The 15667-nt window shown below is 40.8% G+C and overlaps 1 protein-coding gene across 13 annotated transcripts in view; it reads right to left on the minus strand.

Moving 5' to 3' along the window:
• Nucleotides 1-14077, minus strand: part of FAM204A (family with sequence similarity 204 member A) — a 781024-nt gene extending 766947 nt beyond the window's left edge. For 2 of the 13 annotated variants that reach the window (XR_007471480.1, XR_007471479.1), the window contains exons 1-5: nt 13509-14018; nt 7485-7726; nt 6862-6949; nt 6478-6508; nt 6190-6289 (exon numbers count right to left, since the gene is read on the minus strand). Coding sequence is in view for 10 of the 13 variants with exons in the window: in XM_049697433.1 (XP_049553390.1) it covers nt 6190-6289; nt 6478-6508; nt 6862-6949; nt 7485-7726; nt 13509-13698 (651 nt within the window). In the remaining 3 variants the exon portion in view is untranslated. The other 11 variants (XR_007471481.1, XM_033420945.2, XM_049697433.1 and 8 more) reach the window with 9 other exon arrangements.
• Between the last annotated feature and the right edge of the window lie 1590 nt (nt 14078-15667).

Here is a 15667-nt window from a genome sequence, read left to right on the forward strand (position 1 = left end):
CTGGCCACATTTACCAGTCTCTTCATACTCCCTGTGCCTCTGGATGTGTTTCTCTTTGAAAAATCTTAACCACCCTTGTAAGTCTCATGTCGAATGTTACCTTCTCTATCTCTGCAGGTTCCCTCATGCCTATACACCCGCTGACCCCACAGCACCCTCCCCGATGCCCAGTACCTAACCGCTCCCTGCTTGCTGCCGTGCCTGCACACCACGTCTCTCTCCAGCACTTTCAACTCAGCAACCTAACAGCATCCATTCTCCAGCCTGTCCTGCTTATTCCACATAATAGGTCTGCTTGTTTCCCTCTAATTATTTAGGCTTCCTGAGATTATTTAGGACCTGGGTGCCGTACACCTTTACTCCAGGCCCTAGGATAATGCAGATCTCTTTTTACCACCAATGCCCAGGAACTAAACCAGCAGTCTGCTTATTTAGCGAGGCATTTCGTTGCAGCAACTGGCTAACTTAACTCCCTTTGGTTGCCACAGAGCCACAGCTTACGGTTAATGTCACAAAGTGGAAAACAAGAACATTCCCCTTTTCTGGAAACTTATATGAACTGCTGGGCCGATAGGTATAATTTTCACTTAAAAATAAATTAGCTAAAATTACAAATCTCTCTCTCCACCATCAACTAACTCCCATTCCCCCAGCCATTCCAAGCAGCATCTAATATAGTGGAAAGAGTGCTGGACCAGGAGTCAGAGGACACAGTCACAGCGCCAGGTAAAGGAGGTACTTAACTCATAAGCTCCGTTTCTTTAAAGAAAATGAGAGAATCAGCTTGGATGACCAAAATTCTCTCCTAGAAATAAAATCCAAGAATTCCACTTACATGGTCAACTTTGATTTTAGCTCTTTTAAAAGTTTTTTTTTTTATTTCAACAAAGTTTCGCTACACATGACTGTTTCTTTTTTTCCTCCCTTTTCTTTTTTCTTTCTTTCTTTTTTTTTAGCAATTTATTTAAGTAAAATATAATTGTTCTTTTTGGCTCTGAAAAATTTCTGGTTCCATAGGCACACCCAAACTCTCTGCTTCTATAAGAAGATACTAACATTCCAAATATTTTCAAAATGCTCATGTTAAAACAAACAAACAAAAAAACCCTGAGGTAAAACATTTCTATCACCTTAAGATTAAAGTTAGTAACAGTTTACAAAGAACATGGTTGCTGAGGTCAGACCTGGGTTCAAATTATAGCTCCTCTACTTACTGGCCAAGAAACCCTGGGTTTTGTCCCTAAACCTCTATAAGGTTGCAGTTATCTCACCTGTAAAATGAGAATAATGCCACATTCTTTGCAAAGTTATGGTAAAGGTTAAAAAAAAAAAAAAGTAAAATACCTAGCAAAGTTTTTAGATCATAGAAGTCATTCAATAAATAAGCTATTTATATTATATCTATCATGATACCATTAAAACAAAAAGAAGGTTCAGCTCTATATTACTACAGACCTCATTATAGTTTGTCAAGGGCTCAGACCCAAGTATAAGACCCAAGATTTCAACTTTGAGTCAGTAAGTAGTCTCATGAAATAAGATTTGAGTATTAAAGCTTTCTAAAAGTCTTAAGTTGGACCCCAGAGTAACCTTTATTGGAATTATCTAGGGCATCTTTCATACCACAGGAGTGGCAGGGGGCACAGAAGCACTGCTGATACTCTGCAGGTCCTCAGCATGCTCCTAAGAGGCCTTCTGGCAGGAATCGAAATTTAGCTTCAGATATACCTCAGTACAGACAAACTTAGGGATGGCAACTTGGTCCCAGGTGGAAAATCATCTAAGCCCAGTATCTGACAGGTTCCCATGAGGCAATAAGTAATCTCTTATTAACAGTTTTGTTGCAGACGTCAAGGCAGTACTATAAATATCTAAGAAATTTACGGGTATTAGGTTTAACATCAAGGAGTAACCATCCATATGTGTGTAGCAAAATCTCTTTTAACATACCGATTAAAGCTCTTTAAGTCAAACTGTAACAATATATTTCTAGAGAAATTTTGCTATTAAATATTTATTCAGATAACATATTCCATTTTCAAACCTTAATACAAATGAAGTGTCCACTAAGTTTGTTGTTCTATGATTAGACCTAAATACCTAGGGGAAAAAATTAGGTAATCTCTCCATAAAGGAGGAAGAAAAAAAAGAACTAAGTGCTACTACTTTTACATAAAAATCACGCCTACCTAAATTATTTGAATCAGGTAAGTAAAAAACTAAGTTGGACTGTTACTTCAGAAAAATCTAGATTTGGGACTATTTTACTTTTCAACCTGCTCTGTTTTCTTAGACAAATCATGCTAGGCTTCAGTTTCTTCATCTGTATTGTGAGAATAATACTGGCCATACTACCCACCCAACGGGGATCACATAAGGATGACGAGAGAATGGTTTGTACCTGATCCCAGGGGAACAACACGGTACCTCTACACCCCACCATCCACCCTACCCACCCAACACCCATCTACTCAAGGCAACCAGCCTGTGATCTTTGTATTGGCACTCCGTGTAAGATTCTAGTAAGAAGGAGTATTCTGCTAAAAAAATAAGTTTGAAAAAAGCCGTACTATACAATAGCAGCTTCCTCTCATAAACAACTAAAAATTATCAAAGACATTGTGCAGTTACTCTCAAAACTTTTAAAAGTACCTCTGGTTTTTCTTGCCAAAAAGTATCCATTAAGTATACATAAAACTACTTTCAAAAATGACTGCTGACTAATCAAACTGATTCAACTAAAGAATACTTGAGACATTTATAATGAAATTAATGAGTAAAATTTATTCTAAAGAAATTCCCACATAGACACAAAAGAATTGTTATGATTACAGAATTATTGATAAGTGCCAGAACTGCTGCCATTAACACAATTATAGCTGTATTTAATACAAAGAACACTTTAAAACAGCTTTGGATATTAGGAAGATTACATTTTAAAAATATAAGTCTCTCTGCACTGTCAGGGAAGCAGGTGACAGCAGTGTTGTAAATACACATCCTTGGTTGAGCAACAGTTTTGGCTTGGCAGTGGAGAAAGAAAGAGAGAGACAGAGAGACAGAGGAGAGAGAGAGAGAGAGAAGGAAGGAAGGAAGGAAAGGAGGGAGGGAGAGAGGAAGGAAGGAGAGAGAGAGAGAAGGAAGGAAAGAAGGAAGGAAGGAAGGAAGAAAAAGAGAAAGAGAAAAAGAAAAGGAAAAGAATAAAAAAGAAAAAGGACTACACGATAGATGTAAGAAGTTTGTTTTGTTTTACCATTCTTGAGAGTTGAGTGACTGAGCGAAAAGAGACTAAAAAGGGTCTCTGAGATATGGTAACAGATCAGCCTCTGCTCCAGAGAAGTAAAATAATGGACTATAAATCCATGCTAGTTTTGTCCATACTGCATCACGGATTTTCATGATCCTCTCTAGATTTCTTGGGCAGTGTTATTATCTGCTGAACTTACATTTATTCTTAGCATTTATCTTGGTGCCCCCCGTGTGGACATTCTTTAATGTCTATTTACTCTGTTGGATTCACAGTAGAGACTTTAGCATGACAGCAAAAGGGGCGCACGTGAAACAGTGATCCCAAACCAAAGAATGAGTGTGAACCTGCTGGCATGCAGTTAAGCTGAACTACCAAGAGAATATGAGATAATCTGGCTTCACCAAATCCTTCCTTTCCTCTTATGCTTGCACTTATTTATAGAATATTAAGTGCTGGCAACATCCTGGGCAGATACAAGCCTGGCCAGCATCAGTTTCCTTGTTTAGGTGATGCCATGACTTTCTTGGGCAGATGCCATTCATACAGACGAATGCCTACCATTAGGAAAAGCCAAACTTATAAAACAGATCAACAGGTGATTATAAAAGGGTTTAGAGCGGTCTTCCCTTAAACAGAAATTCCTTTTTAAAATGGTGTTTGACTTATAATTCTTTCTAGAATTCGTCTAATGTACAATGCGAAACAGAACACTAGTTCCTAAAACTGAGTTGTTTAAAAGATTTTGCACATGAAATCCTAGTATCCTTGATTAAAGCTACTCTTCACAAATTCCAAATTTTAGACACAGAATAAGTTGGCCTTATCTTCCAAGTATCAAGAAGGTACAATTTCATATATGTAGGGAAATAAAAATATTCTAATACAGATAGATTGTAAAAAAATGCCTTCAAAATTTCTACTTTTTAGAAAGGCTAAAATCTGAATTTCATAGCTTTAACTTCACTAAGAAACAATTCAGACATTCTAAAGTCAATACAGTTATGAGAAAACACAACAAATACTGTAAACAGCTGAAGATCAAAGACCACCTAAGTCACAAATAAAACTTTAAAAAACATTTCCTATGAGAACCAACATTTAACCATTTCTTCCTTCAAAAGAACAATCCAGTCAGAGGTTGGGGCTCTAAAGCAGGCGGGCCAGAGCGGCCCGTGGACCGCTGCCATCAGCATAAGCCTCCTCCCTCAGGCTTTGGAACAGGTTTGGTACGGTCAAGAGCATCCTCCTCGCAAGAGCCCTCCTCCCGGCCCACCAGAATCACAGGAGTCAAGAGCACAGCAATCACACTTTAAAATGCTCACCAGCCCCTCGGGCAGTGAAGCTGGAGAACTGAGAATGGCGCAATAAAGCCTGGGTTTCAGTTTCACCTCTACCAGTGCTCTTTCTTTGTAAGAAATTTAGCATTTCCGCACCTGCTTGAACATTTGGAAGAAGGAGATTGCTCAACAGCTCTAATTATTTGCAGCAGCAGGTGATCCTGGTTCCAATTCCGCAGTGTTCTAGGGATTAGGTGACAGGAATTCTTGGCAAACTTGGAATCAAAAGGTTCGCATGTAAAACTCTGTTGTGTCAGTTTCTTAATGCATGTGCCCTCAAGGAGGCAATTCCACCCAATGACGGGTTTAAAAATCAGAGGTTTTTCATAAGAAATACTGATTAACCAGAAAATGGTAATCACCTCTATACACAGGAGTATACAGCAATGATCCTGTCTATACATGCAGGATACAATATCCTTGGGCTTCAACCAGCAGGCCTCTGTGCCTCTGTCCCTATGGCCCAGAGCTCAATTTTCATGCTCCTGGAGTCTGTCAACATTCCCCTAAGTGAATGTATAAGTTATTCATTCATTCAAGCCTCTACTAAATATTAACGCCATCTCTAGCCTGACAACTCCCAAGCACGCATCTCAAGCTCAGACTCTCCTGAAGCTCCCGCCTCGTTTCACCAACAGTCTACTCTATTCCTGCTTGCTATTACCCATGCCCCAGAATTAACTCTGGATTAGGCCCCACTCTAAACCTCCCCTCCAAAGCTTTCCCATTTTTGTAATTCACATGACTATTCACACCACTGCTTAAGTAAAACCCTGAATGGTTCTCTCCCTGCCCTCATAATCCTAAATCTCCCCACCACCTCACAAGCAATCAGGAGGCAAATACTGTTGATCCTACTTCTACAGTGTACCTCAACTCTACCCACTTTTCTATCTTCAGCAGCACCATTCTTGTTCAAGCCGCCATCATCTCATGCCTGGAAGAGTCTCTTAACTGTCCTCTTCTCATCTGCTTTTGTTGCCCCAAGGTCCATCTTCCACGTAAGATGCAATCTTTTCAAACTTAGATTGAAACTTAGATCACATCACTCCCTTAACTTAAAACCCTTGAATGTCTCTCAATTGCACTGTGACTAAAACCCAATTCCTTACCTTGTCCTCTAAGGTCCTACAGAGTTTGGTCCCTGCCTGCCTGCCTCTCCAATCTTACCTTGGGCCACCCACCCTCCTCCTCACTGACCCCGTCCAGCCAGGCTGACCTTCTTACGTCTACTCAAATGTTCTATGATGACTCTTCCACCCCTAGGATCTTTACCCAGGTTATCACCTCTACACTAGCATTCCTTATACAGATGGTTCCTTCCCATCCTACGGTCTTAGTGAGACGGCACCCTCTAAGAAAGGACTTCCCTGACCACTCAGCTAAAGCGGGGCTTCCATTTTAATTTCTCCACTATACCCTGCTCGTTTCTTCCTTAACAGCTTTTTTAACGATTTGTAACTATATATTTACTTGTTTATCTAGCATCTTGCACACATTAACTTCTTCACTGAACGAATTAATGAGGAGAAACACCTTAGGCAAGGTTAATTACAAACACTTCCCACTGGCTAATGTAAGATGCAATAAAAAAGATCTTACCTTTTCAATTTTTTTCCTTTTAACAGGGGGGTCAAACCTATCGTTGACTCCAAAATACTGAGTAAGCTCCTTTAACTGGGTTTCACTTGAGGACTGTTCACTGTAAGAAGAGAGACAATAACTCATGTTTTACAAAATGTACTCACTTTTACATTTACTGTTTTTAATTGGTTACTACAATTATATTACATCTACTAGTTCTTACGTTTCAGAGGTTAAGTAGTTCAACTATTTGTACAAGTTCTACAATACTATCTAGGACAGACAGATATTTTAAATTCCACCTACCTTTGAGATTCTTCTTCATTCTTCAATTTACCTGAAAAAGAATTCACAGTGTCAATACCAAGTATTCGGTTATTTCAAAATTATGGTTATTAAAAATTGTTGAGGGTTTCCCTGGTGGCGCAGTGTTTGAGAGTCCGCCTGCCAATGCAGGGGACACGGGTTTGTGCCCCGGTCCGGGAGGATCCCACATGCCACGGAGCGGCTGCGCCCGTGAGCCATAGCCGCTAAGGCTGCGCGTCCGGAGCCTGCTGCTCCGCGACGGGAGAGGCCACAGCAGTGAGAGGCCCGCGTACCGCAAAAACAAAAAACAAAAAAAAAATTGTTGAGCTCAATTGGTCACAATTTAATATTAGCACTATTGACAATTAACCTAAATTAAAACACCTTTTCTGGAGCGTTTTCTTTTTTTCTTTCTGGATCTTGAAGTTGAGATTTTCTGTTCAGAATGTTTTGTATGCAGTTCTTGAAATTTCTACATAAAAGTAAAAAAAAAAAGAAAGAGAAGCAAATATGCTTTGAAGCAAAGCATACATCTGAAAAATAACATGTTAAGTAATAAAAAACTATAACATTTATAAAAATACAAATTTAATGAAACTAGTTCAGTTCTTCTTGAGATACTCTATTGTCTGAGACTTTCACAACCTGAGTTTTTATCTTCATTTATTTCCAAATAAGTCAATCTGATAATCTGAGGGTAAAAGTCAATGGCTCATAGACAACAAAGAGATTAAGACTGTATTATGTTAGGCCAAGTAGCTAATCCTACTAACTGTTTTTTTTCCTTCCTCTTTTTATGAAAAACAAAACAAAAATGAACATAAGTATCTGAGTGGCCAGTGAATTGCCCACAGACCCACAGAGTAATAAAATTATTCTGAGTCAATCTTCCGTACCTATTTACCTCCCAAGAACATATACATTCTGACCACAGCAGAGACACACACAGGAACATGCACAAACACACAGGTACAGGCTTTAATAAGAACACGTCAGAGAAAACCTACATTCCACATATTTAAGGGAATTCCAGAGGGACACTCTTCATATGCATTTACATTTGCCTCTGCTTCAGTTTTTGGTCCATCTGTAGGGATATCTGAGACCTCTGTGTTTGTAATGGTCCCATCTTCTTTACCTTCTTCTAAGTTAAGTTCAGAGCTCTCTACTGTGGCTTCATCATCAGAATTCAACTCAACATCACTTTCATTTAGGCCAGGAGGTAGCAGCCCACTCCACATCTTTTCTGCTAAAGGGAAAAAAATGAATTAAGACGTATAAAGTAGACATGGAAAGAATTTTAAAACCATTAAAAGATACCCCAGCAACCTAATAATTATACCAAGGGTTTGGGAACAGTCTATCTAAACTTTTTTTTTTAATTGGTATAAAGTGGGATGTATCCTCCATATTAAGATAATTTAAATATTTTGCTTGTATAAATTTTTTGGTTTTTTGGCGGTATGTGGGCCTCTCACTGTTGTGGCCTCTCCGGTTGCGGAGCACAGGCTCCGGACGCGCAGGCTCAGCGGCCATGGCTCACGGGCCCAGCCGCTCCGCGGCACGTGGGATCTTTGCGAACCGGGGCACGAACCCGTGTCCCCTGCATCGGCAGGCGGACTCTCAACCACTGTGCCACCAGGGAAGCCCTGCGTGTATAAAATTTTCTTTTTTTTATTTTTTTTTTGTGGTACGCGGGCCTCTCACTATCGTGGCCTCTCCTGTTGCGGAGCACAGGCTCCGGACGCGCAGGCTCAGCGGCCATGGCTCACGGGCCCAGCCGCTCTGCGGCATGTGGGACCTTCCCGGACCGGGGCACGAACCCGTGTCCCCTGCATCGGCAGGCGGACTCTCAACCACTGCGCCACCAGGGAAGCCCTGTGTGTATAAATTTTTAAAAAGTGTATTTTCAGCAAGTTTGTTACAAGACACACCTACAGATGAATGACTTAATGACAATAGAACCTCGATTCTCTAATATATGGATAATCTTGTCCAAAGAAAAGAGGAAATTCAGTAAAAGCATTCACTGCTCAAGAATGTTAAGAGCCTAACAATATATACTGCAGGCAACTTAAGAATTATAATACTGTATTTCAAGCTGTAACAGTTAGAGAAGAAAATAAAATTGGATGTTTCGCCTGTATTTGAACGCACGAAACTTCAGGGGACTACAGAGTAGGAAACGTATTACTCAAAGGAAAAATTTTAAGCTATGCAGGTAGTTTGAGAAAAGTATGGTGGTAAAAAGGATGTCCTAGTTTTACATTTTATACTGCTTGCTAAAGTAATACTAAATGGAGTACAATCCTAGCAATTTAACAAACACATACAGCTTTTTAAAATAATACTGTATTTGGGAAACAAGTTCAGGGTAATTCTTATCATTAGTTATACAGCCCATTGGTAGAGAGAACCATTAACTACTGTTAAGTCTAATAAAAATGATTTTTAAAAACTGAGGTTGTAATCATTTGCTAAAATTATAATTGAGTACATTTTCGCTATTAATCTCCACGACACAGTCTATTTTAGCATACGTAAGGAGCCAAAACCAGTTCATTCAAAAGAGGCCTAGAATACAGAAGTTGGCTGTACTGCTCAAGATTTACGATCAACTTAAAGGAATAAAATAGAAAGATGGAAATCTTTTTTGCTAACCTTTCTGCCCCCTATTGCGTTAACCTAGTAAGAAAACCACCAGCATTGTCTCTGAGACAAAGTATCACGGGATTTTGCATTACTCTGAATGATGGATGCCTGATAACTTTTAAGGACCTCCTCCCAAGTCCAAAGAATCAGCTCTCACTTTTCAGTCTGGGTCCAGCCTCATAGTTGCTGGCTCTCTGAAACACCCTCACCAAAACATTCTCTTGGCTTTTTAAGAGGAAGGGTTCTAACATCTAATTACTCCAACTGTAATCCTGACTCCACCATATATTAGTGGTATGAGGAAATCATTTTTAACACCTCTGACCCTCAGTTTTTTCATCTGTTTTACAGGAATAACTATATTGCACACAGGGTTATTCTGAGGATGAAACAAGATAAGCTATTGAAACACTCAACACAGTGTTTAGGAGGTTCTGGGGACTTGATCAATGCTAAGTTCTTTTTGCCATCATTATTATTACTTCTGTGGCCAGGTACTGCATTTTTATCATTTCTACCATGGGTGGCAGCATCCATAAGGTAGCTTTGAAGTTTCTAATGTTTAAGGTGCATTCACTTAGCAACTGATGCAAGTCAGTTACTTCCTTGATTTCCACAGTCTGACTGAAGTTTCAATTAAAAATGCTGATGTCTTTTTCCGAATGGAGCAATAAAACCAGAAGCAAATTACCTGGAAGATAAATGGAACCTAAGCTTCAAGGCTCTTCTTTTTCACAGGTCCTTCCAAAGCACTATACCTGATTTTCTATATTTTAAATCTGTATTCCCTTTTTTAAAGAGGAGACCTCAAATTACATAAGCTCCAAGCCCGATAAAACCTGGATCCATCCCTAAATCTGGCCTGAGGATTTTAAAAGTTGGAATGGAGGTTATGTTGAGATATTCTGTTAGCACAAAGGACATAGTGTAAAACATGCCAGTATTGAAGAACAGGTGTTGTGCTATTAATAAAAATATTTCTACTGTTTTGAGAAGCAGGGGGAGGGGAGTGATAATAAGCTCCATCATGACTTCGCCACTGACATAATATACCTTCAGGCTCACTATCCCGTTTCAGGACTCAAGGACAGTAACAAGTTTCAGAGTTAGCTTTCTTAGCACCAACTGGGGTTCTACGTTCGAAGCCACTGTTTCTCCTCCCTGTCCGTAGCATCTTTTACATGCCCACTGTGTGCCAGGCACTCTTCAAGACATAGGAACAGCAGTATACAAAACAGGCAAAAATGCCTAACCTCATGGAACCAACATTCTATACAAATGGCAAGCTTCTGTCCATCAGCCAAGTACCACTCAGCCCAGACTTCAGCTGTGACTGCTCAGATGGGCACAGTTCCTCCACTGGGCCACTGCTTCAGTATCTCCACAGGGTGACTCTGTGCTCTGGGCACCCAAATGGGTTTCACCTTGGGAAGCAGTGCCAGTTGCCGTGGACAGCGCATGCCTTTCCTCATCAGCCCTCAATCATTTTTGATCACTTTTGGACTTTCTCAAAATCATCTATTTTTAGTAATTTCTTGTTGATGTGGCATTAAGAACTGTCCTCAGGATGCCACTGACTGGTATGATAGTTTCTTGTGTGTGTCCACAGAGGAAAAAAATTAAAATAACTTTTAAAAAGTGGACTCTATGTCCAAATCCATAAAGCAAGGCAAAGTTCAAATAAGGTGTGTTTCTGAACTTAATTCCTAAATATCTGTAAAGTGAAGTGCCCTTCTCCTCTGACCATAAAACACATACACACACACAAATACCAGGGCAACTTGGTGGCCACGGACAAACACAGATCATTCACTGAGGAGCGTGCAAAGTGCCCCCCTGAACAGCAGCTTGGCTGCAAGTCAGCCAGTATGGAGTGGCTGCTTCGTGACTTGTTTTAGGCTTACGTTCCAAAACACTGTCTTTCTACTCAAAGCACGTACATGTTATTCATACATTTGTATTGTACTATGGTACCAACTGGTCCTATCAGGCCCCCTGTTACTTCTGTTGTGTTCGTCTGGATTGTGATTCTCCAGTTCTTTGAAGTGCTGCTCACCTCATACCTTCCAGAGTGCATTCCTTCATTTTAAAGCAGATCACTCCAAATTACCCTTCACATGTGAAAATTACTCAGCCATTCTCAAGAGACGTGGCATACCAGAGAACAAGAAACAAGTTTTTTAGTGTAGATGATCGCCAGGTCTATAGAACACTCCGTGTATCAATACATAAATTTTCACGTTTTTAGCCTGCACGTCAAATATTTTAGTTTTATCACTTAGCCCCAAAGAAGATGTAAATCATTCAGAATCCCTTTTTTCTCTATGGTTTTGAGTATCAGCCTCTCCATTTCATATTGGAGAGATTTTTTCCAATTCCACAATTATTCTACAAAAAAAATTCTGTGTATGCTATGCAGAACACATCTTTAGTCCAGGGCTGACATGATTTATGATGAACAAAAAATATTTATGTATCATCCTCGTCTCAATGGCTGGGCTGTCTTTTGCCCGTGGAAACCAAACACAGTCACAACACTTAGCACACCTGGGCAGACGGCAATGCACCTAGAAGAACATGACACAGCTCAGCAGTTCCTCAGCTTAGGTTTTCCCAAAGTTTTATGAAGACAGTAATGGAGGTCTCTAAGCTAATTTCAATATTCAAAAAGCCCAATATATTTTATTATCTCTCAAACAATATCATCCACCTTTAGGTCAGGAGACTTAAATTCAATGAAACATTATTCTTCACCACACATTCATTCAGCAGAGACTCTGATTGGTAGCTACAGACCTGATTTTTATTAAAAAAAAAAAAAACAAGAACAAAAATTAATGGATATAGTTTAGTGGACACAATCTTTCAAAATATAGCATCCATGGAGATATCAAATTATAATAAAAGGGGTTCTAGGTTGTGAAAGGATTGAGAACCAGTGGTAGAGCAGCAGAAAAAATACTGTTTTGAAAGTCAGAAGATGGGTTCCTGGTCCTGAACAACAAAATTGTGGGGAAGACACTGCATCTGTCTGGGTCTTTATTCTTAAGCTATAACATGAAGGGTGTGATCAGATCTCTGGGATGTCCTGCTGCTCTAAAATGTTTCTTTATGGATCTCGGTATTATACGTGCCCAAATGCCCAGAATCACCTCATTCTTTGCTGTAACATTCCATCCTCTCGCAGTCAGAACAATACTAATTAAACCTCAACACCCCAGAACATAAGGGTTCTCTCCTAACCCAGCCACCACAGGCAAGCTTGCTAGTTTTCAGTAAGACTCTGCACTTCAGAGAGAACACCTAAAAGATGCTCTGCAGAAAGGGAAAGAAACCCCAATTGTGACAGAAGAAACAGAAACAAAACGAAAAACAAAGCAGGTCACCGCTATACATGGCATACAAACAATGTGGCAGGCACCGTTTTACCCTTAATCCTCACCAATGACCCTTCCACTAGGAATTATTATCTAAACTCCTTTTACAGATGAGGTAACGGACTCACCTAATGCACTGTAATCCACTTATCTTAGAAAAATAGAACTCTATAGCTTGAAAACTCTATAGAGAACAGACTTTAAATAGTAATATATTCTTGGTGACACAGATTAGAGAATGGGTCTGAAGAATGTCTCCAGCCTGTAATTCTGCTAACATTTGTTAACAGTGAGAATTTTCTTCTCACTTTCTAAGGGCAGAAAGCTATGTAAAATGCTAGGCTAAATCGCCTGAAGTCACATTCAGAGGTCTGGGTAATAATGTCACATTTTCTGGAAGTCCAGGCAACTGTGTATAACCAAAACTCAATCTGAGCAGTTTACTGGGTAAATGTCTCCTGCCCGTAATACTCCAGAATTTCAATTCCATTTTTACCAAATGAAGCTGTCTTATTTCCCAGATTTTATATTCAATTAGAAATAAAGAAATCTGAATCTTGTCTGATCTGAATTTAATCTTACTTGTATGGCAGTCCCAAGCCACCACCCACCAATCTCAAGATTGTGTTAAATAATTTACACAATAATCAGTTTCTGTGACTGGGAATTAGTTACTTAACTGAAATACTTTTAAGCATGCTGTCATCAACATTAATGTAAATGTCCTGTTCATGTTTATGAAATAAATATGCTCCCTTTTCTCAAAAAGGTAGAGAGAGTACAACTGAATCACAGGCCTGACTTCGGATTTAAGTTACCAATCTGATTACCCTGATAAACTATTTAGCAGGATTTTGCATGTATGCATATGTTTTCATCAAAGTGAGTGTTTTGTTTAGCCAACACTTCCCCAGACTCAAAACCCTACACGGAAGGATTTACAAGTAACCAATAACACTTCGAGGCTCATTTCAAATTGGATGCAGCTGTGAGAATACTTACAGGGTGCAAGACAGCAATAGGGTAGTTCTAGAAAGGTACATCTTTTCCTGTTTGGCTGCACAACCCGTAACTCTGCAGGCTCTCCGGCAGCAGGGTCACACTCCGATCCCCGAGCGGGAAGAATCCCCTCCCAGCACAGAACTAAGCGTTGCAGATTCTGATGTAGGACGTCTAGCTTGCTGACTCCCATTGACTGCAGCTGTCTTCCGGGTACAGCAATTGTAAACCAGAGACTGTTTCCCGGACCGAAAGTCTGTCTCCTCGTCCCCTCTCACTCTGGCTGAGGTGGGACGAAGAACCCCTCTCCCACCAACAGGACGGGGAAGGCGCTGCGACGCCGGGTCCAAGCAAAGCGAAGGCCAGCTCCGCCGACTCTCCCGCGGGCCCGGCCAAAGGGTTTGAAGGCTCCGCGGAGAGGCTGTGAGGCCACCCACACTGGCTCCCTCGCTCCCCGCACCCGGCCTTCCCAGGTCCGTCACACCAGAGTCCGGGCCGCCCAGGAGCCAGCCCAACCACCAGCTCTACTCACCGGTCCGTATCCGGCCGTCCAGCAGCCATCTTGTGACCCGTCAACATCGCGCCTTCTCATTGGCTCCGGAATCTCAGCCAATAGGCTAAGGCCTTTCTGGCCTGGGGTCGCCATGGAAACCGGCCGCGCTCAGCTAAGCTTTTAAATAGGCTGGAAGGGGTTGAGTCCTTTCTTTCTACTTCTTTTCTCCCAGCTTTTCTCTCGTCGTTTTCTTCTTTCTTCTGGACGTTTTTAAAGACTGTTCTTTCTCCATTCCTTCCCGTACTCCGTGGTGAGGAAAGTGCTGGCTTAGAGACCTTGAACTGAGTTCATTCCCCAAGGACGGAAAGTCACTGCAGAAGCTCTCTAGACCCTTCTGGGAACGTTTCCATTCATACATCCTTTTCCCCTCGCTCCCTTCCTTACTTTTTTTTCTTTCTGTACATATTTATTGAGCAGGCACCCTGCCAGCCTATGTTTAGAGCAAAATGATCCCTACTTCTGCTCTAGTGGCGCTTACCGTTTGGTGATCCTGGCAGCTGCTTCACTGACCAGCTATGTGGCCTTGGCCAAAAGCTCATTGAGCTCCTTTTCCGTGGCAGCCACTGTCTTAGGCTCTGAGAAGGGGCTTAGGGAAGCATAGAAAATAAGCAGGGAAAAAAAAACAGGGGGGAAAAAAAGCTCTATGAGGAAAATAAAACAGCATAATATGACCGTGATGGGAGTGGGGCTATTTTAGAAATGCTTCCATTTTCTGAAATAACGTTCTGTAATAATAATAAGAATACATTCCTATTTTCTAGTGTTGTAACGATTATGTAACAAAATACACATAAACCCCTTAAGGCATTACCTTGCCAACAGTAATTTTCAGTTGGTATTGGCCTTAGCCTTATCAGTAATGCCTTTCTTTGAAGCATTCTAAAAATGTGAAAGAATTTTGTATTGCACTGAATAACATATCACAATTTAGTATAAACCGATGTTTAAGTGTAATACTTAACTATCAACTACCTCACCCCCATTGTTTTCCAGAACATGTGCCAGGTGTATGGAGTAGTTTTCTATGACCCCAGAATCACAGCAAAACCTGAAATGACAAGTTTGGGTTACTAAAGTCCTTTCTCACACTCACATTCTCTGATGCTCGATTAGAAGCTGGGCTGAGTAGTGTGAGGATCTGTATGAAACTCTCCTGGCTAAATGTGTCCAGCCCCTCATTAGTGTTTTTCCCTGAATCCAATCCATAAAAAGTAGTTAAAGAGAGGATGTGTAGGAAAATGCTGTTGTGACTGCTACATTGTTGCCTCTTAATTGCCATCTTAGTCTGCTGGGGCTGCCATAACAAAATGCCACAGACTAAGTAGCTTACACAACAAAAATTTATTTCTCACAGTTCCGGAGGTTGGGATGCCTAAGATCCAGGTGTCAGCAAAGTAGATTTCATTCTGAGGCCTCTTCTCTTGGTTCGTAGGCAGCGTCCATCTTGCTGTGCGCTCATAAAATCTTTTTTGTGCAGTTGTGTAAGGAGAGGGAGAAGGAGAGAGAGAGAAGGGGGTGGGTGGGGGCAGGAAGTGCTCTCTGGTGTTTGTTTCTTCTTAAGAGGACACTAATCCTATTGGATCAGGGCCCTACCCTTATGGCCTCTTTT

The sequence above is a fragment of the Orcinus orca genome, chromosome 14 (assembly GCF_937001465.1).
Source record: "Orcinus orca chromosome 14, mOrcOrc1.1, whole genome shotgun sequence".
In the NCBI taxonomy this organism is placed as follows: domain Eukaryota; kingdom Metazoa; phylum Chordata; class Mammalia; order Artiodactyla; family Delphinidae; genus Orcinus; species Orcinus orca.